This window comes from Eumetopias jubatus, unplaced genomic scaffold, assembly GCF_037043125.1.
Source record: "Eumetopias jubatus isolate StellerSeaLion01/CBP00866 unplaced genomic scaffold, mEumJub1_p1.0 scaffold_4, whole genome shotgun sequence".
Classification (NCBI taxonomy): domain Eukaryota; kingdom Metazoa; phylum Chordata; class Mammalia; order Carnivora; family Otariidae; genus Eumetopias; species Eumetopias jubatus.
The window spans coordinates 30,059,329-30,087,213 of record NW_028274810.1 but is presented as its reverse complement, the minus strand read 5'-3'; the positions used below and the strand labels follow the sequence as shown (position 1 = coordinate 30,087,213).

The following is a 27,885-nucleotide window of genomic DNA, read 5'->3' as shown; positions in this document are numbered from 1 at the left end:
TTAGTGGAAAAGTACTCTATACAGAGTGCTTCAATAGATGTATTCAAAAATACCTTAATTTTAATTTGAATTATCAATTTCTCATAGATTCTTCCAATACATTGCTTGAAGGAAAGATGTTTATCATCCACTATGTGTTCTTAAAGTGGCGTAATATATATGTTTTCATAACTTTCTAGTGGAATAACTTGGCCTCAGAATTATAATTTTTTTAACACTTTGTGTTGAATTTTTATTTTATGACTGGTGTTCTTGTTTAATGTCATCTTTTTCAATAACGGACTGTTTTTGAAAACACTGTTAAAAAGTCAAAGCAACATATTTTTATATTTGAACTTATGGATAATGTATAAGTTTGTGGTGCTAAAGTCAGTTTGTCTTCTAACATGATAGTATGGGTTAGCATTTTTCTTTGAAAATTTTGTTTTATAAACTTTGCAACTATGTACTTGATTCGAGAAACACTATATGTACAATGTGCAGTTATAAATTGCAAACACAATGCCTACCTTAAATGAGCATTAAGTTCTGTTTGGATTTTTTTTTTGTTTATTTTACTTGTTTAACAAAATAAATTAGTAAGTGAAGCAATAGGAACTTGTCCTAAATATTAACTTTAATTGTATGCATCAAAATACTGTAAGGCTTTTAATTTTTAGTGTGTAATCTAAGAACATTTCTTACTTGAACAACAAAAACCCTAAATAAAAGGATTGTAAATTATGAAAATAATTGTCAGACCATATCAGTAGCAGTACTTTAGTAAAAATAAGTAAAGCATCTACCATTCTTAAGTATGTACATGACATTCTCAAGGAGCAGATGACAAATCCCAAGTATGTATAAGTCTCAGGGTGGAGGGAAATGGAATTACTTACTGAGAAAATACAATTTGTGAAAATTAGGAATATTAGCAAAAACTTTATCTGTTACGTAAGTAAAAATTAACTGAAAATATACATAAAATTTTGTAGCTTTAGAGTTTATTATGATTTGCCCAGAACTGAAACTTACGGTTGGAAAATCTTCATTACCATAACTCTGGTTAATGAGGCTTTTGATTATTCAAGATAGGAGATAAAAATACAAGTTCATTTCTTCAAAATGTTAATAGAGGAAACTTCTCTGAAAGCTTTTGTGAGAAATTCTTTCCTGATAGAAGGATATTGACCTTTAGCAATTTTTTCTTAATCTATTTTTTAATACCTGCCTTTTGGAATTTTTATAGCAGCTTGACTGTATGCAGTTTTCTTGACCAAGTCATAATCTTTTGTAATTTTGGTTATCAAGGATAAAGCTCTATATTAACTTTTCTTAATTCCCTAATATTATTGAGTCATATGGTTCTTCAGTTATCCTGTATTATGAGTTGGTCTGTCTTTACTGCAGTCGCATTCTTTTCAGATGTGTGAAATGGGTGTGCAAAATGTTTGAAAGGTAACATCTGTGAAAAACATTTAAGTGTTGTAAATTGTGTTACAGTTGTTCATTCTACATTATTTAAATGATTATCTTCTCTGTATTCTCAAACCTTGTTTTATGCACTTTTGAAAAATAGACTTAATTCTCCTTTATCAAATAGGGCTAATAAAATGGCAGAGTTGCGATTTCCAAGGAAAGTTTGACTTAAAAATTCTTTAACATTTCAAACAAGATATTAAATTAGTTCCAAAATAGAGTTGGAATGAAATCTCAAATCTTTGAAAAATATAAATGAGTTATCTGGGGTAGAAGCAGTACTTGATTGCAGATTTGTTGTAATTTGGTTTTATCATTTAAATTATTTTCTTGACCAACAACAGTATATGGAAATTGTCATGTGCAGTTTAGTCAAGAACATTTATTAAACATTGGTATAAATACAAAGCTTTCCTAAATTATTTTTCATAACCATCAAAATATCACCAAATGTCAGATCAAAGATGTTAATGAGGTTTGACAATAAAACGAATTCCAGATGCGTCTTACATGCTGTTAGCTGTGCTCTGCCTAGTACGTACACATAACCTGTTGAGAGTGTTCTAATGCGCAACAACTATGGCTATCTTGAGTGTTATAACAGGAGGAATATAATCAATAGATTCAATCATGTGGTCAATATTACTGAGAAACAAATGGGAACAGTTCATTGGTAGTAGTGCTTTTGATAGAAATCTTGTAGGAAATAACTTTAGGAACTGTCTAAATGTAAGTTCAAATACTTGATTAGTGTAGAATAGAATATTTTTCAGGAATGTTTATAATTTCATTTGTTTAATACTTACACGCAAAGAAACTCACTGGTTATGGCATCAATTCTTTACCTGATTAAGACAACGTTAATTTGTCACTTCATTTGTTAGACTTTTTGCTTTTATTGGCTTCAGTGTAGTTTCAGAGAATGAAATTTATGAAGTTCTTTAACACTTTCTTTTTTAAAAAACTTACTTATTCATGGGTGACTTACAAACAGGAATAAAACAACTTCTCATTTTAGTTCTACAACCTAGGTTTTCTGTAAAAGTGACAGGATATGATTTTTTTCATGCAGGGGAAAAAGGACAAAAAGGCCTCGGTTGAGGTCTGGGTTTTGTTTTAACGCTTTAGGGGGAGGACGGGTCAGTGAATGTAGGAAGTACGAAATGACAGTTGGGGATAATCTTTGCCATTTAAGAGAGGTGATCAGAGTTTATCATTCAGATTTTTTAAACTTTATGACTTCCTCATCAATTAAAGCGTTTTCAGAGCAAAAGCACCGGAAAGATAAATTCAAAGACCCAGGCTTGATTAAAAACTTATATATATTGAGGTCTATACTTGAGCCTTTGAGTCTTCAAAATTATTGATGAATTTTGTCTTGTGCATTTAAAAATTTTCTGTTCGGGCGCCTGGGTGGCTCAGTTGGTTAAGTGACTGCCTTCGGCTCGGGTCATGATCCTGGAGTCCCGGGATCGAGTCCTGCATCGGGCTCCCTGCTCGGCGGGGAGTCTGCTTCTCCCTCTGACCCTCCTCCCTCTTGTGCTCTCTCTATCTCATTCTCTCTCTCAAATAAATAAAATCTTAAAAAAATTTTTTTTTTCTGTTCAAAATGGGTCTTCCTGAATAGGCCATCTGTCTAGAATAGTGTTTTCTCAGTACATTAATGTGCTGCCACATTTGAGAACCACTGGTCTAGGGTTTTTTCCTTTTGTTTCCACTTTTTAACTCTAGTTATTATGATTTTGGTAAAAGGAACAGCAGTTTATAATTGGGTTGTTCTGGGGCACCCGGGTGGCTCATTTGGTTAAGTGTTCTGCCTTGGGTTCAGGTCATGATCCCAGGGTCCTGGGATCGAGACCCACAGCATCAGACTCCCTGCTCAACAAGGAGTCTGCTTCTCCCTCTCCCTCCACCCCCTTTCTGCCCCCGCCCACACTCATGCTCTCTCTCTCACTCTGCTCTCTCTCTCAAATAAATAAAATCTTAAAAAAAAATAATTGGGTGGTCTTCTATATTAAAATAAGTACCAAATACTTCAATGAAATTGCCAAGCAGTCTTTAAAGAAATTAAATTTTTTAAGTTCAAAAACAAATTGCTTGGTTTTTTTGTTTTTTTTTTTAATCAATAGAACATGTCTTTGGTGATAAGTTTGGGCAAATCATTTATCATTTCTGGACATTCTTTCTTTCTTATAAAATAAGGTAGCAGAACCCAGGAGTGACTTCCATTCACCTTTCTAAACCCTGTGCTATGTAACAGAAGTGTGATTTATTTTTCTAATTTAAGAATTTTCAGTAATTTTTTCTGCTTATATGGCATAACATTCTGGTTTTGCACTATGGTATTCATATTCAGCTTATTGAAGTTTTTTAGTCCATACTGTCTTGCTGATAATATTTGCTATCTCTGGAGCGTTTATCTCAATGCTTTGATAGGTGATTGGTATTAAACATCAAATATTTGATTCCAGCTCTCTCTTTTTTATTCTATGATTAAACTTTTTGCCTTAGTTTAAAATGAAAACTTTCCAGAGTTTTATATTGAGGTTTTGGGAAAGATGTGAAAATAGAACTTATTACATAACATGCATAAGTTTTTTGTTTGCGTTTGTTTAGTAGTTCACATATATTATGCATTTTGATTTAGTAGTTCACATAAATTATCCAATTTGAGGCTCTTAAGGTAGGTATGCATATTATCACAGTTCCTGGAGAATTAGTTGACAGTATATATGTTACCATTATACTGCTCAATTCCATTAATATTTGTGAGACCTGGGGCTTCTTCACTAATTGAAATGAGATCTTAAGCTTGATAGTGAAAATGCATATGTTGGTCTTTTAATTGCAAAGTCCAGGAACTCATAAATAAGCAGTTTTACTTAACTACGTTCCTGGAAAGTCAACTATGTAAGAGTAGAATGAGAACCAAAATGCTGAGTTTTAGTCTGTCATTATTCTTCTATCCATAGTCTGTAAGACTTTTATGAAACATACTGTATTGGGTGGTTTTGACTTTTTTTTATTGCAGTATAATTGACATACGATAGTCTAATAGTTTCAGGTGTATAACATAGTATTCAGCATTTGTATACATTGCAAAATAATGACTACAATAAGTCTAGTTACCATCCTGGTTTTCTCAATTAAAAATTCTTTGATGCTTTTTGCTAGTGTCTTCAGACTTGGAGATGCTAAGTTTTAAAATTCTGAGCTTTATTTTTATATATTAGAAAACTAAGGCCCTTGAATTTTTTTGGTAGAGGTATGTCATATTTTATTATACTTAAGAGTTTATATAAATCATAGAATAATGTAGTTTAGCTGCATATTTGAATAGTTAAGATAGATGTGTAGATGTGCATATAGTATATGATCATATTAATGAAGTCTGGTTTTTTTGTTCAAAGCCGAAACCGTAATTTATCCCCTAAATGTGAAAGCTCCTTGGATCTATAGCCTTTGCTATAGCCTTTGCTCTCTGTATTCTTCCTCTCCACCTAACCCCCAACACTTAAATAATACTTAGTGGAGTGACATTAAGATGGTTCGTGTCATTTCAAATAATTGAATTCTTCAAATTAAAGCACTTAATTGAGTGGCATTTAGCAGTTTTAACAATGTCCAGCATCAAACATTTTAGGAGAGGAAAGAGCAGTAACACATCCAGTGGAAACTGATGGCATTTCAGGAGGCAGAAGGTAATTATTAAAATTAGAATGTTTTAAGTTTGAATAAGATTTGATGTTAACCAGCTATGGTGCCCTGGAGCCTGAAGCAAATAATGCTCAGGTGGCTCATGAACGCTGACCTGGAAAGATGGGTCAAGGCATTAACTGCCGGTTTGGTGCTTTACCACATTGACCTAGGCTTATGACTGGGGAGGATAGCACCAGAATCAGTTGTAAGATAAAGAAAGAGGAACCTATATGAGCACCGTGTCAGAGATCTCTTTTTATATCTATCCTACCACCAGTGTCCGCTGTAAAGGTATTTCTAAAGGTAAAGAAGGTAGTATAAAAACCATCTGTTGCTACGTTGTTGAGGCTGCCAAATAGCTAGATTATTTGGGGTCTTTCCTATAATGCTTAGTAAGCAGAGCAGACTTTGCCATGAAATCAAATAGCTTCACTTTTCATAAGAGACTCAGATAAGTGACATACCCTTCTCTTACAGTAAATTCTTAATTAATTAAGTCCTTTATGGCTATATTTATGGCTTCTTGATAAAAGATTTTACCATAATTCATCCTATTTGTTTAAAATCTTATCTGTCTTATAACTTGCTCCTTTTTAAACTGTTATTCAAACTCTTTACTATGCTGTTCTTTTTGCCTAAATAATCCAAGTTGAAATTTGTGATTGGATATTTATTCCATTATGTAGAAAAGAAAATATCCCTTTTAAAAAGCAAGTATCCCTTTAGAATTTTGACTGATTCAAAGGTCAAAAACCAGGTAACTATAAGAATTTCTTGATTTAAGAGGTTGGTATTAAAGGTATTTTCTTGAAATGACCCTTTTATTTCTAACATGAAAATCATTTATAATTTAAATGGTAAATTTTTAAGCTGGCAAATATTGAAATATTTCTTTATATACATTTGCAGAAATGTTTCCTAAATTTACTGGAGTAAAACAGAATGATTCTCCTAAAGAACAAGTAAAGGTAAGTTAATTCTTCATTTTCTACCTTAGAATTTTAAAATGTATGCTATGACTCACTGGTATAGTAATAAATTCTTAAAAATTTGTCTTGATTTGGGCGCCTGGGTGGCTCAGTTGGTTGGGCATCTGCCTTCAGATCAGGCCATGACCCCCAGAGCCCTAGGATCGAACCCCCTCACCCCCCGGCTCATCAGGGAGTCTGCTTCTCCCTCTCCCTGCTCGTGCTCTGTCACTCACTCTCTCAAATAAATAAATAAAATCTTTAAAAAAAGAGATTTCTTCCTAAAGGAAATAGAATACAGGAACTAGTTGGCTACATTTTTCTAATAAGGTATAACTGTTCTATAAATCATACAGATTAGTAGAACAAATTATAGAAGTTTGGAATTAGTCTTGAGAGTCTAAATACAGAGAGAAGGCCTTGCTTTTCCTATATGCACACAGTAGGATGTAGGCTATGTACAGGAAGGTGGAATTTCTAAAAGTAGTAGGAAAATGGTAGTTAGGGTTTAAGATAAAGCTTTTAATTACCAGCTATTTTAGCACATCTATGATTTGTAGTTGACATGCTTTGAAAAGGATAGAAGTAATTTTACCTGTTACTAATTCAGGTTGTCATTCTCATTAAATTTTTAATCCTCTGTACCCTTCTCAAATATAGAATTACAGGTATATACCTTTATTAAATTTATAAACTATTTAACATCATGTAACTAGGTTAGTGGTGTACAACATAAATACCTGTCTTGAGGGAGCTCTCAGTTGTGAGAAGAAATAAAATCACATGTTTAAGGGGTTGCATGATTAGTGCTATAATCTATATTCATAATTTATTGAGAAGATGAAGAAGGAACATACATACTGCCTGAAGGAGAGAGTACTTACAACAGGTTTTAAACTACAGGGAAAAGGAAGAAATAGTACATTGACACAGATTAAGGACTTACTTTTTTTTATTTTTATTTATTTATTTTTAAAGGTTTTATTTATTTATTTGACAGAGAGAGAGAGAGCATAAGCAGGGGGAGTGGCAGGCAGAGGCAGAGGGAGAAGCAGGCTCCCCGCAGAGCGGGGGGAGCCTGATGTGGGACTCGATCCCAGGACCCTGGGATCATGACCTGAGCTGAAGGCAGTCGCTTAACCAACTGAGCCACCCAGGTGCCTAAGGACTTATTTTTTTAAAACAGAGGTAGTAGCATGAAGAGAAGCAAAAAAGCACGGGAGGTGTTCTGGGAAATATGGCAACATAGGGTATTTGTAAGAGATTAGTTGGCTTGGGAAATATAATAGGGAGGGCTTTGAACACTTAGGTGAAGTGGTAACTAATATGGTAGGCAAGAGTGAGTTCTTGAAGGCTTTGAGTAAGAACAAAATACAGATAATCTGTTGCCATAGGTATTAGAGGAATCAAAATTATATCAATGAATTTTGAAAGCATACCATATATGGCATATAGAATGCTGTCATAATAATCTGTTTTTGGCGAGAATTTTTTCAGTGTCCCTCATTGAGGAACAAAATGCCCTTTGATAATCAAAGAGAGAAATATTTTTAGGAGTATGAATAAATGCATATATTTGTGTTTCAAAAAGTGATTTTTTGCTGATTTAAACCTCAGCATTTGACTTTAAGTTTTGAGCTTGGGTCTGTATTATTGTTGGGATAAACATTCTTATGGCATTAGTTTTATTCAAGCTAGCATAGATAGGTATTCATACACTTGCCTTATCTACTCATTCACTCTAACTCCTTTGTTAGATGGGGGAGAAAGACTATCTTACTCATCTCTGTACTATCTACAACTTAAAGCTTAGTAGGTAAGGTACCTGGGCTTTGGTAGTATAACGTAGCTTACAACTGAATAGATGTAAGATTCTAGGTAAGTTGCTTTTATTATATCTAAGTCCTGTTGCACACTTCATATGGGGGTGAAAGTTATACCAAACTCATGAGATCATTGTGAGAATTGAAGAACTATATAAAGGGTTTAGCCTGGTGCCTCACACATGATAAGCATTAAATAAATGTTAGCTATTATAATACAGTTTTTACTTAATAAATTAATCAGAATTTGTTGATAGTCTTACAGGTCAACTATCATGATTTTTTTACCCACGCTTCCCATTATGCCTATAATTCAGTAATGAAAAGGGGGTAAAATAAAGTGGATCAGTCCCTAGATTTGATATAAAAGCTCAGTTTTTATTTTCCATAGCTCACAGGAAAACATTTGAAAAATAAGCAGCACTATTTGATAACATGCGTAAGTCTGTATGTATTATTGACTAAGATTATAGGCTTTGGCTAACTCTACTTAAAACTATAGGATGGCCAAGTCATTTAATCTTTCCACATCTTGGTTTTCTCATCTGTAGGAATGGGATAATTATACCTTTTAAGTTTATATGACTCAAGTAATACCATTTTTTGAAGATAGTATTACATTTTTCCTCTGATGTTTCTATTTTTTTTAGTTAAACCTCTTTTGTGGTTAAAACTCTGAAACACAATTTTATTTATCTTTGTCTTAATAGATACAGTCTTCTATGCAAGATAAAGCATCTGCAAAAACCACCCTTGTTTGTCAGACTTCATATTCATGTGAAACACCACCAAATCACCACCAGTTACCATTTAATCATCAAGAAGTAGAACATTTACAGAGTGTGAAAAACATTTCACCTTTACAAATTCTGCCTCCCTCAGGTAAAAAAAATTGACTGGTAAATAACTAGTAAATTCCGGGTTAGATATAATCACTGAAGCACATTGTTAGAAATTATCTGCTTTATACCTAAAGGTACTCATTACATTTGTTTTTTTTTTTTAATTTTATTAGAATTCAGTTAGCCAACATATAGTACATCATTAGTTTCAGATAATTCATCAGTTGCGTATAACACCCAGTACTCATCCATCACCTCACGTGCCCTCCCTAATGCCCATCACCCAATTACCCCATCCCCCACCCACCGCCCCTCCAGCAACCCTCAGTTTGTTTCCTGTAGTTAAGAGTCTCTCATGGTTTGTCTCCCTCTGATTACTTCCCATTCATTACATTTGAATAAGAAAATTATATGTGGGGTTCACATGCAACTTACTTTCAGGTAGGTTATATACATTGGCATAGACCATATATTAAAACCTTTCACTACCAGAGTCCACACTAAGTTCTGAACAGATTTGGGAAATGTTGCTCTAATTTCCATGATGCCTATTTGAGTTGGAAAGGTAGGATGGAATATGGAAAAGATAGAGATTTTATAGGTAGAGAAATTTAAGATATACATGAGAAACAGTTTATAGCTACGGAAACTTGGGCTAGAAATACTTGCCTGGCAGTGGTTCCCATTTACCAAAACATCTTCCAAATCTGGCTAAATTTTTATATTGTTAGATTCATTTGACTAAATATCCTGTCTGTTAGTCTTGTCAGAAGTCTATCTCATCCTGATTCTCCTGCTAGTGTATGGCACAAAGGATAATTCTCTGATACTGATGAGCCTAGCCTAGGGGTGCCTGAACCTTGCGATACTGTTCAGGTCTAGCCTAGAGGCAGGTGTGAATATTCCTTACCCATTTCTCCTTCCCACTAGGCTGCTCACTGGTTTGTATTTGGCCTTCCAATGGCAGGGGTTTTCTGAAGCAGAAGAAATTTCTAAATTGTTTTACTACAGCACAGATTAGGAAGAACAGAGAAGTTTTGGGCCTCCTCTTTGCTTCCAGTGATAGCTCCCTACAATTCTGTGTTTGAGTATTTCATATTGTATTTAACTCAAGTTTTAGCTCTTCCCAGAGCAACACTGGAGGGCATCCCAAGAATAAAAATAAACAAAGATCCAAAGTATGAAATATTTACATCTGTCCTTTTGTGGAAAAAGGTTTTCAAATTATGCAGGAGCATAACTGAAGATCTAGTAATTCTAGGTCATGAATTACCTCGACTACAAGTGTTCCATTTAGGTCTTTAATTTGTATACAAGTAGCTTCAAACAGGAGCATAACAAAATCAGATTTTATGTGAGGAAGTGATTACTGCTTAACTGTAAAGGGGGCAGATTAAGATGAAGATGCTCTGGTACAGTTGGGACCAAGTAAAGAAGCTGAGTGCTATAGTCTAGGAAAGAAATTATAAGAACCATAACTAAGGCAGTAAGTATGGAAAGGATGTGGATAAATTAGAAGAATATTTTTGGGGTGCAGTTGTTAGGCTTTTTAGAATGAATGTCTTGCCAAGGTATCATCCAATAGTTGGACTGCCATTAAGAGGCAGTGCTCACTTTGGACATGTGTGAGGTACTGGAGTATCTAATTGGAAATAGACAACTACAAATTGGAAATAGACAACAATAGAAAATTATAAATAGGTTTCTAGAACTAAGAGGGTATAATGAGAACTATAATTTAGGAATTGCCAGTATATAGAAGCTACTTGAAACAGAATGAATGAAAACACCCAGGAAAATGTATAGAGCAGGAAGAGAAAGGTCAAGGACAAAATTCTAGGAAACAAAACTTCCTCAGTAAAAATAGAAAAAATTAAGTTAAAAGATGATGTCATCAAATCACAAGGTTATACAAGTACCACAAGAGTATATTGCAATGCATTAAAGTAAGATGAGGAATGAGGAGAGAGGATTAAAATTGGCAGTGTGAGATTTTTTGCTTTTGCAAAAGGCTTTTTAGTGGCCATTGTGATTGGGGTAGAAGCCAAATTTTTATAAGTTGAGAGGTAATGGAATCTGTAAACCAGTTTTTCAAGAAGTTTATTGGTGGAGAAGATAGCTGTGGCTTTAACAGGAAGATAGTTTTCTTGGGGGAGGCTGGGGGGGTCTTTTGGTAAGAGGGGGAGACATTATTTCATTATGTTTGAGTTTTTGAATCAAAGAGATATGGACATTTTTAAAGGTTGCTCAGAAAGAGCCAGAGTTGAGAAAGGTGTTATTTTCATTATAGTAAATTCATAGAAGATTGGTAGGGATAGCCCTGAAGAACTAGACAGTAGAAAACAAAGAATGCAGTCAGGATGGTCTTTTGTTCCTATTTTAAGAAAACATCCTATCTATGAAAATCAGGCTTTCAATATCTAAGTCTTCAGTTGCGGTAAGTTTATTGTATTAAATTTTGGTTTATATGTGATTGTTAGTAAAAGGAATTTGTGTGAATATTGTATAAAAGGAATGCTTGGATGATGCCAGAGTGGCTATCCTATTGCACTTACCAAATTTTCCAGAACCAAGTGGTTTGCATGTGCCAACTGTAGGTGGCACTGTGCCCAAGGGAGACTGCAAATGTGTGTAAACTAACATGTATATAGAAGTTTACTTTTCTGGAGTTTAATCTTGATGGAAATAAATGTTTAGTTAAATCTTTCAAACAATAAAAGATTTTTTCACTTAGGTTTCTTAATACAAAAACGTTTGACAAAATGTTAGTACATAAAAGCTTTAAGAAATTGAATTGAGTGTTACCAGTTTTTTCAAAACTACTGCCATCATCTCTGCATGAACTGGAAAATGCCTCATTTTTTTCCTTAAAATAAGTTGAAGTTTTAAGTTACAAAGGATTACTAGCCTTATCCTTATAACTTACCCATTTCCCAAATTCATTTTCCAGCTTATAAATCTTCCCTCAATTATATTAAGAATTTTTAAAAAACAAATACTTATGCTATCATATGATTGTGAATTAACATGGCAAGTGAAAAGGCAAATCAAAGAGTTTGCCATCTAGTAGGAGAAATAAACAGCTGGTATACAAAATAAAAATAATGTTCCCTAAAAGAAATCAAAATTTAAAGAGGTGAGGAAGGCAAAATTACCTGATCTCTTTGGCAGATGTGTATTTTACAGATTAAGTATCATTTGAGCTGGATTTTGGAGGAAGAAGTAAGACTTATCTATGTATATCTAGGACTGAAAGGCATTTTGGATGGAGGAAACAACATGCATGAAGGTATTTAGGCAATCAATAATTGGATGTGATTAAAGCTTTGGTTGGATAAATAGGAATATGGGGGAATGAATTTGGAAAGGTAGACCAGGTTCAGATCATAAAGAACCTTGATATCTGTAGACTTTGGACTTAATGATAATGGTATAGTCATTGGGGAGCCAGTGAAGGTTTTTTTTTTTTGAGCAAAGGGTATGAGCTTCAAGGTAATTAATCTGTCAATATTATATAGGCCAGTTGGAAGAATGGGCCATAAGGACCAGAGAAAGAAGAGACCAATTGGGCTTTTCCAGTAGTAGGGGAAAAAAAAATGAAGTAATGGAAAGAAAGAAAAGTGAAAGGTTGAAAAAAATTACAAGGGTAGAATGAGCGGGTCTGCAAAAGATGAATATATGCTAGATTTTAATAACAAAGGATTATTTATAACAAGCTTCAGTGGCTCAGAGAATATGGCCTAGATACTGGTGCAGGTCAAAAAACAGAAGTCTGAGGAAAGAGAAGTTTTGTAGTGTTTTGCAGTACCAAAGGGTCATCCCCATGAAAATGTTTTTCAGAGAGTTGGACCCTTGACATACTTAGGCTCCTGTGACACTATTTTCTTCACCATCCCATCTCTTCGAATGTTCCTTACGGATATCTCTGTATCTGCCTCTCTTTAAATGCTGAAAATAATCTAAGTTGCATCATTAAGCCTTTATCTTTTTACTTCATGATATTCTAGCCATGTTCCAAAGCCTAGGTTTACTAAGCTCATAGTGATCCCCTCAACTTTATAGCAGTAGGATTGTAGGCTTGGAACAGCCTTCCCATTTACCCAGGTCTGCCATACATTGATTATTTTCTACTTACTATAAAGGTTGGATCTATACATTCTGCCTGAGTGATCTTGGTGTCTGTGACTCCTAGTCTCATTTTTACAAATCAAGCATCCAGGCCCCATGCATATTTATACAACTCTACTGAACATCTTTTCTTAAACATCACATAGGCATGTCAAACACAGCATGCCAAAACTGAATTTCCCTATTTTAATCCCCACATTTTAATCTTTCCTCTTTAATTCTCTTTTGCTGTAGAAAACACTGTTGCTTTATTAACTACCAGCAGGACTGGCCTGCATGCGGCAGTGGACAATGGGCTGAGGGTATGTGTAGAATGTGAGGAGGAGATGATGACTGGGAGGCTGCTTTGAAGGAAAGGGGTGGTCTGGAGGCCAGGCTCAAGAGCCCCTCAGATTCACTTCCCAGGAATGGTTAGATCTTGTAAAGGAGTCATGGCAAGCTGTGGCCATGCCACCAGTAAGATTGAGAAATTCCTGGAAATCTAGCTGGCCAATCAGAGTTGAGGTCCATTTTTTCCATCATGCAGTGAAGGATGCCAGGGTCCTTCTGGTTCTTTGTGAAGGCAGCCAGGTCTGTGTTCATGAAGGTTAGGAACTCTTTCTTGGAGAGTGCAGTTATAACCCTTATATTCAGCACACTTCTGGAAAACAGTAATCAGAAAGTCAATGCACTGCTCAGTCTCAGTAGGGCTGGACATTTTTGCCATGTCTGCGTGGAGCAGGCATGGAGCCTGTGACCAGGTGGCGGCCATGCTATTCCTCTTTAACTCTTGATAATAGCACTGCACCACTTAGCTCAGCAAACTGAGAGTCATTTAGAATTTACTTCTCTTGACATACATGCTCTTTCTCCTTCTTAAATAATATCTGGCCTGAAGCACAAAAGGGATGTAGTTCTAAAGTTAAAGCTTAACTCCCTATTTTTCCATTCCTTGTTGAACTGAGAAAACGTAAGTACATTTGGGCTATGTAGGGACATACAAATTTAATCTTTGTTCTTTCACTCATGCCTCCATTGTAACTTTTCTCTCACCCTTCTTCGCTCACTCCCATTCCTTAATGTTCCTCTCTTCATCAAGCTTCAACTTTGACTAGTAGGATTTGACCAGAGAATCAGTCAAGGGATTGATGGGTAGTAGAAGCTTAAATCTAAGTTCCTACAATATTTAAGTGGCTAGATTTCTCTGAGCTTGAATAGTTAACAGAGATAGCAGCTTAGTTTTCATTTGTCTCCTCTGTCCTTTTGCTACTTGTTAGGACCTGTAGAAAAGAATTAGGGAGAATTGAAAGAGAAATGACCCAAGTAAGTTCATGTATCAGGATGTTCATGGTTGCGTATGACAGAAAAGTCAGTTCAAGATGGCTTGAACGATGTAAGTTATTTTGTTAGCATATACAATCACTAGTCCAAAGGTAGGTCAGTCATTTAGGCATGGTTTAACTAAGGCTTAAGCTCTTTTTCTGTAGTTATCTTTACCAATAATAAATGAAATATTGGTATGAAAGTTTAACAGCTAATAGGATTGCATAGTTTGTTCTCTTCACCCCCGAGTCAAGCCAACCTTTTACATTTTATACTCTTTTCTCCTCATTAGCTATTGTAGATATTTAATGTCTTAGTTCTTCCATTCTTTGTATTTTGTTTTCAATTTCACCAAGAAGTATCTTTACCTAAGAGCCCTGCATTGGCTTAGGCCTGCTCTTTCCTAAATGACTTACGGGTGTTGGGGTAGTCTAATGAAAACCCATCTCTGGAGCTGAGGTCACTTTGCGCAGTAGAGGACTGCTATACCATGGGGACAGATGAAACAGATTTTGGTGGGTGAACCACAGTGTGAACTATTCTTAATGTAGACAAAACAAGAGGACATAAATTTCAAGTGAAAAATGTTTATTTTACAGTTTAACAGTTCCTCAACTAAGAATATTCCAAAGCTAAAACAACATCAAAAAATTAATCATTTTGTTTTCATAGTTTCTGACCTGGGGGCGGGGGCAGGAAGGGAGAAAAGGTCAAATTATGGACAAACAATATGAATATATTGATTATACTGTTCTAAAAATGTGTGCATCTAGGTGATTCTGAACAACATTTGAATGGCCTAACTGTGACTCATCAGTCTGGTGATAATGACACAGCAATGTTAGAATCTGAATGTCAGGTACCTGTGCAGAAGGTAAGAGTGATGTTATTTTTTCCTCACAGATCTTGAAGGGATTTAAAATTGAATATGGAGGTGGCACAAAGGGTATTTTAAGGCTTAACTTAATGAGATTTTGGATCTCTAAGCCTATTTAATAAAAAAAAATATTTTTTTGGCCTATTTAAAAAAAAAATGTTACTTGTGAGCAACATCTTCCCTCTCCCTTCTACCATCAGTTCCCATGCTTATGTTTAATTGTAAGTTCTGTAATGCTGGCATGTGCCAGCTATCCTGATTTTAAAGCATGTCATAAAGCTGTCTTCTAGAATTTGTTATGGGGGATTTCCTAATGGAGTCTTTTGTGCACTTACTCTCAAACTACACATTGATCATTCTTTCAACAAATATTATAGATGTTTGGGATGCATTAGATATATCAGGTGTTCTTCTAGGCATTTGAGTCATTCTCAGAAACTTACTGTGAAGGAGATGTTTATATATCCTTCCCTTTTCCCTCCCTCCCTTCCTCTCTTCCGTCTTTCCTCTCTTCCTTCCTTCCTTTCTTTTTTCCTTGGAAGTACTTCAGAGGACAACTTTTACTATTCCTAAGTGTTGGGCCACACTTAGGAATATGTAACATTTCACCATAAGGAGCATACTGATTTGGTCCTTGTGTTTTCTTAGAATTTGTAATTTTCTTAGATAATGTACTAATAATTATTGTCATAAACAATATGTTGAATTTGGGCATTTTGTTATTCATAAGAATCATATTAAAAAGTGCCTTTTCTGGGGCATCTGGGTGGCTCCATCGGTTAAGCATCTGCCTTCGGCTCAGGTCATGGTCCCAGGGTCCTGGGATCAAGTCGCGCATCGGGCTCCCTGCTCAGCGGGGAGTCTGCTTCTCCCTCTGCCTCTGTTCCCCTGCTTGTTCTCTTGTGTGCACTTTTCTCTGTTTCTCTTTCAAATAAATAAAATCTTTTTAAAAAGTGCCTTTTCTGATATCCAACATTAATTTTTTATTTTACTGGTTTTTGTTTTAATAACAAAAGTGTTGCCCATCTCCTTTACGACGGAAAGAATAGTGCCACAGAATTTCTTAAATATTTGGCTTAACTATAATCTTTGTTTCTAACTTATGAAAGCTCTTTATAATTTTGACTGACCCAAAATAAAGTTTGAAAGAATAAGAAAATTTCCAAAAGGGTAAAATAAGCAGCAAAACATCTAGTATATGTCATACTGCTGCAGTTTGTGCCATAGGTAAAAGTGACATGTCTACTCTATTTCTAATGCCTAGAAAGTAACAGAAACTAAAATGTTGAAATGAAAGCTTAAGAAGGAGTAGGATTGTGTGGCTTGTTCTCTTCACAACAAACTGTTCCCATTCTTAATATTTTCCGCCATTGCTCCCTCACTATCAGCAGTGTTACCTTCTGTTGAGAAGAGAGGTTATGGAATATCAGTGCTAGAAGAGATTTTTGAGTATTAGTCTATGTGCATAAACTAGAGCTCAGGTGGTTCAAGTATCTTGTCCAAATAAGAACTGGGACTAAAACAAAAAATTTCAACAAACATTCAACGTCTTGTCTTTTTACTAAGAAACCCTGGCTTTTGCCATTCTTCTCTTCAGCCTCAGGAAAAGATCTCTCTTATTACCAAAGCAAACTCATCTCTGTTAATTCTCTTGTATTAAGCAGATTTATTGTGGAGGTCTCCTGCCATCTCTGTGGTCTCTGTTATTCCTTCTTGTCTTAATTTCCCACTACCCATTTACATCTTAAACCAGGGTTTCTCTGGTTTAACACTATTAACATTTTGGGCTTGGATAAGTCTGTGTCAGGGGTAGGCTGCGCATTGTAAAATGCTGAACAGGAACCGTAACCTCTCCCCAACTGGATGCTAGTAGCACCCTTTCCCCCACCCCCATGTGACAACCAAAAGCATCTAGGTACCTTGTCAGATGTCTTCCCTGGGCCTAGGGGAATCACCCCCAGGTGAGAACCAGTGCCTTAGTTGTGCCTAGCATCTAGCTTCTCCTCTATCTCTGTTGTTTGCCCTATCAGAGGAACCAGTGACCTCTAAAATTGTTGCATCCTTCCCAAAGTCTTGATAGGGTGAGAAACCAGGATGTTCTACTACTTCTTTACCTGACTGAACATTCACTATGGTGATTTCAGTTTTAGTCTCTCTGCAGATGACTCAAATATGTATGTCTAGTCCTGACCTCCTATAATTCTTAAACATTTTTGATGACTTCTCAGTGTCCTGCAGCCAAGGAGTTGCTATGTTCTTTGAGTTTTACTTCCAGTATGTCTCCTTCTCTATTTCCACCTCATAAACCAGTACTTACTACCTTTAATCTGAGTTCTTTTTAACATTTTTAACTGGTCCGACTTGAGACCCTCCTTCTTCTTCTTTTTTTTTAAGATTTTATTTATTTTTTCACAGAGATAGACACAGTGAGAGAGGGAACACAGCAGGGGGTATGGGAGAGGGAGAAGCAGGCTTCCGTGGAGAAGGGAGCCCAATGTGGGGCTCAGTCCCAGGACCCTGGGATCATGACCTGAGCAGAAGGCAGATGCTTAACAACTGAGCCACCCAGGCACCCCAGAACCCTCCTTATTCTGATCCATTCCACTTTAAGCATTCTTATGTTCCTCTTGATGTGTTCCTCTGATGATTTTACTCATCTGTATGAAACCGCCACTGGTTTCTAAATTTGACTACAGAATGAACATTAAACACCTTTATAGTATATGACCCCAAACTAGCTTTTCAATCTTAACTAGATGCCTTGTAACAAATTGCAACTGAACTATTTATTTCTCCCCAGATACACTAGTAATACCTTTAATTATATTCATTCTTCAATGAGGAATACTTGCCATTCTCATCTCCACTTTTCTAGTCTTATTCTTTGTGATACCTGAAAAACTGTCCTATACTCCAAACCCACATATGAAGTTTACTGTCTTAGCATCTGCCAAAATTTCATTGCAATTAAATTGTAGAAATTTTAGGCACAAAGCTAGTGACCAGTTTTCATCCTTCCTTTATTCCCTGTTTAATATACTGCCAGGTATTACCATGGTTGTTTCAAACCTCTGTCTGAAGATGAGATGCTTTAAATGGCTGAGTAGTCATACGAATTCAGCAACTGGTATTTAGCCTAGTCCATGAGTAAGAACAAAATAGGTTTTATTGGTAATATATGGGAAACACTTCTGAAGGACATTTAGCTGACCACTAGTGATGTCTGACTCCTTTTATTACTTTGGGACAGAAGTTAAAGGCCCACGAGTATATCTAGTCATAAATTTTCTTATGCTTTATCTGGGACCCTTGACAAATTTTTCCCTAGTATTTCATGGAAATATATGAAAAGAGCAATTAAACATACTTAATTAAGGAGAAAATTACCAAAAAAAAAATTTCAACAGAGGATGTTTAGGTATTGTATAATCCTCTTCTTTCCTTACACAGATAGGCAGGTTAACTCTTTTTTTTAATTGAGATATAATTAACATACAACATGTTAGTTTTCAGATGTACAACATAATGATTCAGTGTTTATAATGATTCAATATTTGTATTGTGAAATGATCACCATGATAAGTCTAGTGCCACACAGTTACAAATTGTCTTTCTTGCAGTGCAGACTTATAAGATCTATTCTGTTAGCAACTTTCAAATATAATTCGGTATTATTAACTATAGTCACCATGCTATACATTACCCCTGCAGGACTTATTTATTTTATAACTGGAAGTTTGTGCCTTTTGACGCCCTTCACCCAATTTCCCCACTCCTCACCACCCTCCTCTGGCAGCCACGAATCTGTTCTGAGTTTGGTTTCGTTTGTTTGTTTAGATTCCACATATAAGTGGAAATCATACGTTATTTATCTTTCTCTTTGATTTATTTCACTTAGCATAATGCCCTCAAAGTCAACCCATGTTGTTACAGATGGCAAGATTTCCTTCTTTTTTGTGCTATTTTTAATTTAACTTTTTGAGGAACTTACATACTGTTTTCAACAATAGCCATACCAGTTTATACTCCCATCAACAGTATGCAAGGATTCCCTTTTCTCTACGTCCTCACCAACACTTGTTATCTCTTGTCTTCTTGATGATAGCCATTCTAACAGGTGTGAGGTGATACCTCATTGTTGTTTTGTTATGTATTTTTCTGGTGACTAGTGATGTTGAGCACCTTTTCATGGGCCTGTTGTCCATTTGTATATTTTCTTTGGAAAAATGTTCAGATCCTCTGCCTATTTTTTAAACAGATCGGTGTTTTGTTTTGTTTTGTTTTTGGCTATTGAGTTGTATGAGTTCTTTATGGAAGATTGTATTTTGGATATTAACCTATTATCAGATACATGATTTGCAAATATTTTCTCCAGGAGGTGACCTTTATGTTGTTTTCCTTTGTTATACAGAAGCCTGTAGCTGTCCAGTTTTCCCAACACCATTTTTTGAAGAGACTGTCCTTTGCCCATTTTATACTCCTCACTCCTTTGTTGTACATTAATGGACCAAATTTGTGTGATTTTATTTCTGGGCTCTATTCTGTTCTAGTGAACTATCTATCTGTTTTTAGATCAATACCACACTGTTGTTATTACTGTACTCTACTGAACTTACTAGTTCTAATAGGGTTTTATTATTGTTAAGCCTATAAGGTTCTATATATACTATCATGTAATCTGTAAATACTGACAGTTTTACTTCTTTCTGATTTGAGTGCTTTTTATTTATTTTTCCTACCAAATTGCTCTTGTTAGGACTTACAATACTGTGTTGAATAGAATTGGCAAGAGTGGGCATCCTTATTTTGTTCTTGATCTTAGAGGAAAAGCTTTCATCTTTTCATGTTGAGTATGTTATTAGCTGTGGGTCTTGTCATATATAGCTTTTATTAGGTGAGATACCTTACCTTTATGCCCACTTTATTGGGAGTTTTTAATCATATAAAATCAGCTGTTGAGGCACTTGGGTGGCACAGTTGGTTAAGCCTCTGACTCTTGGGTTTGACTCAGGTTGTGATCTCAGGGTCATGGGATCAAGCCCCACATTGGGCTCTGTGCTCAGCATGGAGTCTGCTTGGTTTCTCTCTCCCTCTGCCCTTCCCCCCCTTTCAAATAAATAAATTTTGTCACATGCTTTTTCTGTATCAATTGAGATAATCATATGATTCTTATTCATTTTATTAATGTGGTATATCGTATTGATTGGTGGATGTTGAACTATCGTTGCATCCCTGGAGTAAATCCTACTTGATTGTGGTGTATGATCCCTTTAATGTATTGTTGAATTGGGTTTGCTGATGTTTTATTGAGGACTTTTATATCTATGTTCATCAGGGATATTGGCCTATAATTTTCTTGTGTCCTTACCTGGTTTTGGTATCAGGATAATGCTGGCTATAAAATGGTTTTGGAAGAGTTCCTGTCCTCTTTTTGGGGAGAGTTTGAAAAGGATTGATAGTCTTTAAATGTGAAGTGGATTGATAGTCTTTAAATGTGAAGCCATCTGTTCTTGAATTTTTGGTGTTTTGGAGGCTTTTGATTACTGACTTAGTGTCCTCACTAGTAATCAGTCTGTTCAGATTTTCTGTTTCATCATCATTCAATCTTGGGAGATTGTATGTTTCTAGGAATTTATCCATTTCTTCCAGGTTCATTTCATTGACATATAATGATTCATATTAGTCTCTTATCTTTGTATTTCTGTGGTATCAGTTGTGATATCTCTTTCATTTATGATTCTACTTATTTGAATCCTCTTTCTCTTGGTGAGTCTAGCTAAAGGTTTGTCTTTTTTTTTTTATCTTTTTAAAAAATCAGCTTTTAGTTTCACTGATCTTTTCTGTTGTCTTAGAAAACTATTTCTGCCCTGATCTTTGTTCTTTTCTTCCTTCTACTAACTGGGTTTTGTTCTTTTTCTAATCCCTTGAGATATAAAGTTAGGTTATGTGAGATCTTTCTTGTTTCATGATGTATACACTTACCACTGTAAACTTCCCTCTTGAACTGCTTTGCTATATCTCATATATTTTGGTATGTAATATTTCCATTTTCATTTGTCTCAAGATACTTAGTTTTTTTATTTCTTCCTTGAGCCATTGGTTGTTTAGTAGTAGCATGTTGTTTAATGTCCATATTTGTGAATTTTCCAGTTTTAATCTTGTAATTGATTTCTAGTTTCATACTATTGTGGTCAGGAATAATGCTTGATACAAGTTCAGTTCTCTTACATTTATTCAGACTTGTTTTACGGTATAACATATGATCTGTACTGGAGAATGTGGCACTTTAACTCTTAGAAGGGCCTTCTAGACTTGCATTGTCCAGTGTCCAATATGGTAGCCACTAACCACATATGGTTATGGAGCCCTTGAAATGTGGCTTGTGCAACTGAGGAGCTGAGTTTTAAACCTTATTTTTAAATCAAATTTCAAAACTGATACTCAGTTGAGTTACTGGAAAACTTAAGTATGTTTGGAATAATAGCTTGATTGTGCATATCTACTTTTTCAACTATATATTTTATGAAATGTGATTGTAAATCAATTGTTTCTAATCAATTTAGCATTCAAATTGAGATGTGCTATAAATATAAAATAAACACCAATTTGGAAGATTTATAAAAAATATAAAATTATCTTCAAACTTTACAGTTAGTGCATGTTGAAATAATAATGCTTTGGGTATATTTGGATAAATACATAAAATGTTATATATTTTTTTAACTTTTTAATGTACTGGCAGATTTTTTTTTACTTTTAATTCCAGTAGAGTTAACATACAGTGTTATATTAGTTTCAGGTGTACAATGTAGTGATTCAACAATTCACATTATTCAGTGTTCGTCATGATAAATGTACTCTTAATCTCCCTCGGGTATTTCACCCATCCCCCCCTTCCACCTCCCCTCTAGTAATCATCTGCTTGTTCTCAATAGTTGAGTCTGTTTTTATGGTTTGTCTCTTTTTTTCTTTGTTTTGTTTCTTAAATTCCACATATGAGTGATTTCTCATATGATATATATATAGTAGATATATATAACATATCTATAATAGAATATTATATGTAATATATATATCACCTCTTTATTCATCCATTTATCAGTGGACATTTGGGTTGCTTTCACAACTTGGCTATTGTAAATAATGCTGGAGTAAAAATAGGGGTACATTCATCTTTTGGAATCCGTGTTTCATACTCTTTGGGTAAATACCCAGTAACAGAATTGCTGGAATATAGAGTAGTTCTGTTTTTTATTTTTTTGAGGACCCTTCATACTGTTTTACACAGTGGCTGTACCAGTTTGCTTTTCTGCCAAAAATAGTACACAAGGATCCCTTTTTCTCTACTCCTCAACCAGCATTTGTTGTTTCTTGTGTTTTTTATTTTAGCATTTCTGACAGATATGAGGTGATATCTCATTGTGGTTTTGATTTGCATGTTACTGATGATGAGTGCTGTTGAGGATCTTTCATGTGTCTGTTGGCCATCTGGATGTCGTCTTTGGAGAAATGTCTGTTCATATCTTCTGTCCATTTTTAAATGTGATTATTTGGGGGTTTTTTGGTTTTGAGTTGTGTAAGTTCTTTATATATTTTGGATACTGACCCTTTACTGGATATGTCATTTTCAAATATCTTCTCTTCAGTAGGTTGTCTTTTAGTTTTGTTGACTGTTTCCTTTACTGTGCAGAAGCTTTTATTTTTTATATAGTCCCAATAGTTTATTTATGCTTTTGTTTCCCTTGCCTCAGGAGACAGCTCTTGAAAAATGTTTCTGTGGCTGATGTTAGAGAAATCACTGCCTATGCTCTTGTCAAGGATTTTTATGGTTTCAGGTTTCACATTTAGGTCTTTAATCCATTTTGAGCTTATTTTTTGTGTATGGTGTAAGAAAGTGGTCCAGTTCTCCCAACACCATTTGTTGAAGAGACTGTCTTTCTCCCATTGCATATTCTTGCCTCCTTTGTCAAAGATTAATCATTGGTTTATTTCTGGGCTCTATATTCTGTTCTATTGATCGTTGTATCTGTTTCTGTGACAGTACCATACTATTTTAATTGCTGTAGCTTAATAGTATATCTTGAAACCTGGGATTGTGATACTCCCAGTTTCGTTCTTCTTGTCCAAGATTGCTTTGGGTATTTGGGATCTTTTTGGTTCCATACAGATTTTTTATAAAGATTTTATTTATTTGAGAGAGAGCGAGAGAGAGAGAGAGAGAGAGCAGGAGTGGGGTGAGGGGTAGAGGAAAAAGCCGACTTCCTGCTGAGCAGGGAGCTCAATGAGGGGCTCGATTCTGGGACTCTAGGATTGTGACCTGAGCTGAAGGCAGATGCTTAACCAACAGAGCCACCCAGGCACCCCTGGTTCCATACACATTTTAGGATTATTTTTCTAGCTCTATGGAAAATGCTGTTAGTATTTCATAGGGATTGCATTAAATCAAAAATTGCTTTGGGTAGTGTGGACGTTTTAACAATATTTTTCCTTCTAGTCCATGAGCATGAAATGCCTTTCTATTTGTTTGTGTCATCTTCAGTTTCTTTTATCAGTATTTTATACTTCTTAGAGTACAGGTTTTTTACCTCCTTGGTTAAGTTTATTCCTAAGATGTCTTACTATGTTTGGTGCAATTGTAAATGGGATTGTTTTCTTAGTTTCTCTTTCTGATACTTCATTATTAGTGTATAGAAATGCAGTGGATTTCTGTATATTGAGTTTAATTTGTATATTGTATATTGATTTTATTGTACCCTGTGACTTTACTGAATTCATTTATCAGTTCTAGTAGTTTTTTTCTTGAAGTATTTGGGGTTTTCTAAATATGGTATCATGTCATCTGCAAATAGTGAATGTTTTACTTCCTTACCAATGGCGATGGCTTTTATTTTTCTCTTGTCTGATTGTTAAAACTAGGACTTTCCAACTATGTTGAATACAAGTGGTGAGTGGACATCCTTGTCTTTTTCCTGATCTTAGGGGAAAGGTTTCTATTTCATTTATTTCTCCTCTAATCTTTATCATTTCCTTCCTTCTGCTGACCTTAGGCTTTCTTTGTAGTTATTTTTCTAGCTTTTTTAGGTGTAAGGTTAGGCTGTCTATTTGAGATTTCTCGTGCATCTGGAAGTAGGCCTGTATTGCTAAAAACTTCCCTCTTAGCATCCCAAAGATTTTGGACCATTGTGTTTTCATTTTCATTGTCTCTATTTTTTTATTTCCTCTGATTTCTTGGTAGACACATTGATTGCTTAGTAGCATGATACTTAACCTCCATGTATTTGTGTTCTTTCCAGATTTTTTCTTGTGGTTGACTGCTAGTTTCATAATGTTTTGGTCAGGAAAGATGTATGACATGACTTTGATCTTTTTGAATTTGTTGAGATTTATTCTGTGGCCTAACATGTGATCTATACTGGAGGGTGCTGTGTTTGCACTTGAAAAGAATGTGTATTCTGCTAGTTTAGGATGGAATGTTCTGAATATATCGGTTGGCTCCATCTGATCCAATGTGTAATACAAAGCCATTGTTTCCTTGTTGATTTTGTGTTTGGATGATCTATCCTTGATGTAAGTGGGGTGTTAAATGTTGTATTGCTACTGATTACTTTGTTATTAGCTGCTGTATGTATTTGGGTGCTCCCATGTTGGGTGCATAAATACGTACAATTGTTATATCTTCTTGTTGAATTGTTCCCTTTATGATTATATAGTGTCCTTTGTCTCTTGTTTCAGTCTTTGTTTTAAAGTCTGTTTTGTCCACCCGTAACCAGCAAGGATATTGAAGCAGTAATCAAAAATCTCCCAACAAACAAGAGCCCAGGGTCAGATGGCTTCCCAGGGGAATTCTACCAAACATTTAAAGAAGAATTAATACCTATTCTTCTGAAACTTTACCAAAAAATAGAAATGGAAGGAAAACTTCCAAACTCATTTTATAAGGCCAGCATTACCTTGATCCCAAAACCAGACAAAGACCCCACCAAAAAGGAGAATTACAGACCAATATCCCTGATGAACATGGATGCAAAAATTCTCACCAAAATACTAGCCAGTAGGATCCAATAGTACATTATAAGGATTATTCACCACGACCGAGTGCGATTTATTCCTGGCCTGCAAGGTTGGTTCAACATCTGCAAATCAATCAATGTGATACACTACATTAATAAAAGAAAGGATAAGAACCATATCATCCTCTCAATAGATGCAGAAAAAGCATTTGACAAAGTACAGCATCCTTTCTTAAAAGCCATCTATGAAAAACCCACAGCGAATATTCTTGTCAGTGGGGAAAAACTGACAGCTTTTCCCCTAAGGTCAGGAACACAGCAGTAATGTCCACTATCACCACTGCTGTTCAACATGGTACTAATGATGTACTATATGTTGGCTAACTGAACATAATAAAAAAAGATTATAATAAAAAATATTTTAAAAATCACACACACACAAAAATGTCTATGCTACCTAGAGCAATCTATTCATTCAGTGCAATCCCTATCAAAACACCATCAATTTTTTTCACAGAGCTGGAACAAATAATCCTAAGATTTGTATGGAACCAGAAAAGACCCCAAATAGCCAAAGGAATGGGTGAAAAAGAAAACCACAGCTGGTGGCATCACATTTCTGGACTTCAAGCTCTATTACAAAGCTGTAATCATCAAGTCAACATGGCACTGGCATGAAAACAGACACATCAGTGGAACAGAATAGAGAACCTCAGAAATGGCCCCTCCAACTCTATGGTCAACTCATCTTTGACAAGGCAGGAAAGAATATCCAATGGAAAAAAGTCTCTTCAACAAATGATATTGGGAAAATTGGACAGCCACATGCAGAAGAATGAAACTGGACCATTTCCTGACACCTTACACAAAAATAGACTCAAAATGGATGAAAGACTTAAATGTGAGACAGGAATCCATCAAAATCCTTGAGGAGAACACAGGCAGCAACCTCTTCGACGTCAGCCACAGTAACTTCTTCCTGGAAACATCGCCAAAGGCAAGGGAAGCAAAGGCAAAAATGAACTATTGGGACTTTATGAAGATAAAAAGCTTATGCACAGCAAAGGAAACAGTCAACAAAACTAAAAGGAAACCTATGGAATGGGAGAAGATATTTGCAAATGGCATATCAAATAAAGAGCTAGTATCCAAAATTTATAAAGAACTTAAGCTCAATACCCAAAGAACAAATAATCCAATCAAGAAGTGGACAGAAGACATGAACAGACGTTTCTGCAAGGAAGACATCCAAATGACCAACAGACACATGAAAAAGTGCTCAACATCACTCGGCATCAGGGAAATACAAATCAAAACCACAATAAGATACCACCTCACATTAGTCAGAATGTCTAAAATTAACAAGTCAGGAAATGACAGATGTTGGCAAGGATGCAGAGAAAGGGGAACCCTCTTACACTGTTGGTTGGACTGCAAACTGGTGCAGCCACTCTGGAAAACAGTATGGAGGTTCCTCAAAAAGTTGAAAATAGAGCTACCCTACAACACAGTAATTGCACTACTGGGTATTTACCCCAAAGATACAAGTTGGTAATCTGAAGGTGCACGTGCACCCCAATGTTTATAACAGCAATGTCCACAATAGCCAAACTATGGAAAGAGCCCAGATGTCCATTGACAGATGAATGGATTCAGAAGATGTGGTCTATGTATACCATGGAATATTACTCAGCCATCAAAAAAAATGAAATCTTGCCATTTGCGATGATGTGGATGGAACTAGAGGGTATTATAAGTCAGAGAAAGACAATTATCATATGATCTCACTCCTATGTGGAATTTAAGAAACTAAACAGGATCAAAGGGGAAGAGAGGAAAAAATAAAACAAGATGAAACCAGAGGGGGAAGATAAACCATAAGAGACTCTTGGTCTCAGGAAACAGAGGGTTGCTGGAGTGGAGGGCGGGTGGGAGGGATAGGGGGGCTGGATGATGGATTTTGGAGGGTATGTGTTGTGGTGAGTGCTGTGTATTGTGTAGGAGTGATGAATCACAGACCTGTACCCCTGAAACAAATAATACATTATTTGTTAATAAAAAAATTTTGAATTAAGAGTTAAAAAATAAAAGAGGGGCATTACAGGGTAGACATTTAATGAAATAACTATAGCTTCAACAGGAATATTAAGTACAGTGGATTTTTTTTTCCACACTGAAAATGTGTGGCAGTAAAGAATACAATGACTAATGACTATTTGTACAGTTTGAGGTAACTAATTGCGATGTTTTCATGACCAGCAGTTTTACCCACCATTACTTTTGTACCATGAGGGCAAATGTCAACACAGTGAAAACGGTGTGAGTAATGTCTCAGTATTATTATGGAAACAGTTTTGATCTTGCGGACCTCCTAAAAATGTCTCAGTACCTTTAAGGATCCATGGATCACATTTTGAGAACCACTGCTGTATAGGAATCTATTGCAATAAATATACCACACTAAATTTTTAAAAATTGAAAAAAAATAAAGTCTGTTTTGTCCAATACAAGTATTGCTCCCCTGACTTTCCTTTCTCTTCCATTTGCATGATAAATGATTTTCCATCCCTTCACTTTCAGTCTGCATGTGTCTTTAGTATGAAATTAATCTCTTGGAGACAGCATATTGGTGAGTCTTGCCCTTTTATCCATTCCATCACCCTTTGTCTTTTGACTGGAGCATTTAGTCCATTTTCATTCAAAGTAATTATTGATAGGTATGGCCTTACTGCCATTTTGTTGCTTGTATTATGGTTATTTTTGTAGGTCTTCCCTGTT

The 27,885-nt window shown here is 35.4% G+C and overlaps 1 protein-coding gene and 1 pseudogene across 2 annotated transcripts in view; one reads left to right on the top strand and one right to left on the bottom strand.

The window, feature by feature from the left end:
* BRDT (bromodomain testis associated) overlaps positions 1–27,885 on the top strand; it is a 67,547-nt gene that overhangs the window by 21,980 nt on the left and 17,682 nt on the right. Inside the window, exons 12-16 of one of the 2 annotated variants that reach the window (XM_028087644.1) lie at positions 6,067–6,129; positions 6,972–7,001; positions 8,525–8,538; positions 8,659–8,830; positions 14,994–15,094. In XM_028087644.1, coding sequence (XP_027943445.1) covers positions 6,067–6,129; positions 6,972–7,001; positions 8,525–8,538; positions 8,659–8,830; positions 14,994–15,094 — 380 coding nt within the window. The remainder of the gene's footprint in view (positions 1–6,066; positions 6,130–6,971; positions 7,002–8,524; positions 8,539–8,658; positions 8,831–14,993; positions 15,095–27,885) is intronic. The other variant, XM_088022941.1, reaches the window with a different exon arrangement.
* On the bottom strand, positions 13,296–13,624 carry LOC114196826 (protein S100-A11 pseudogene; annotated as a pseudogene).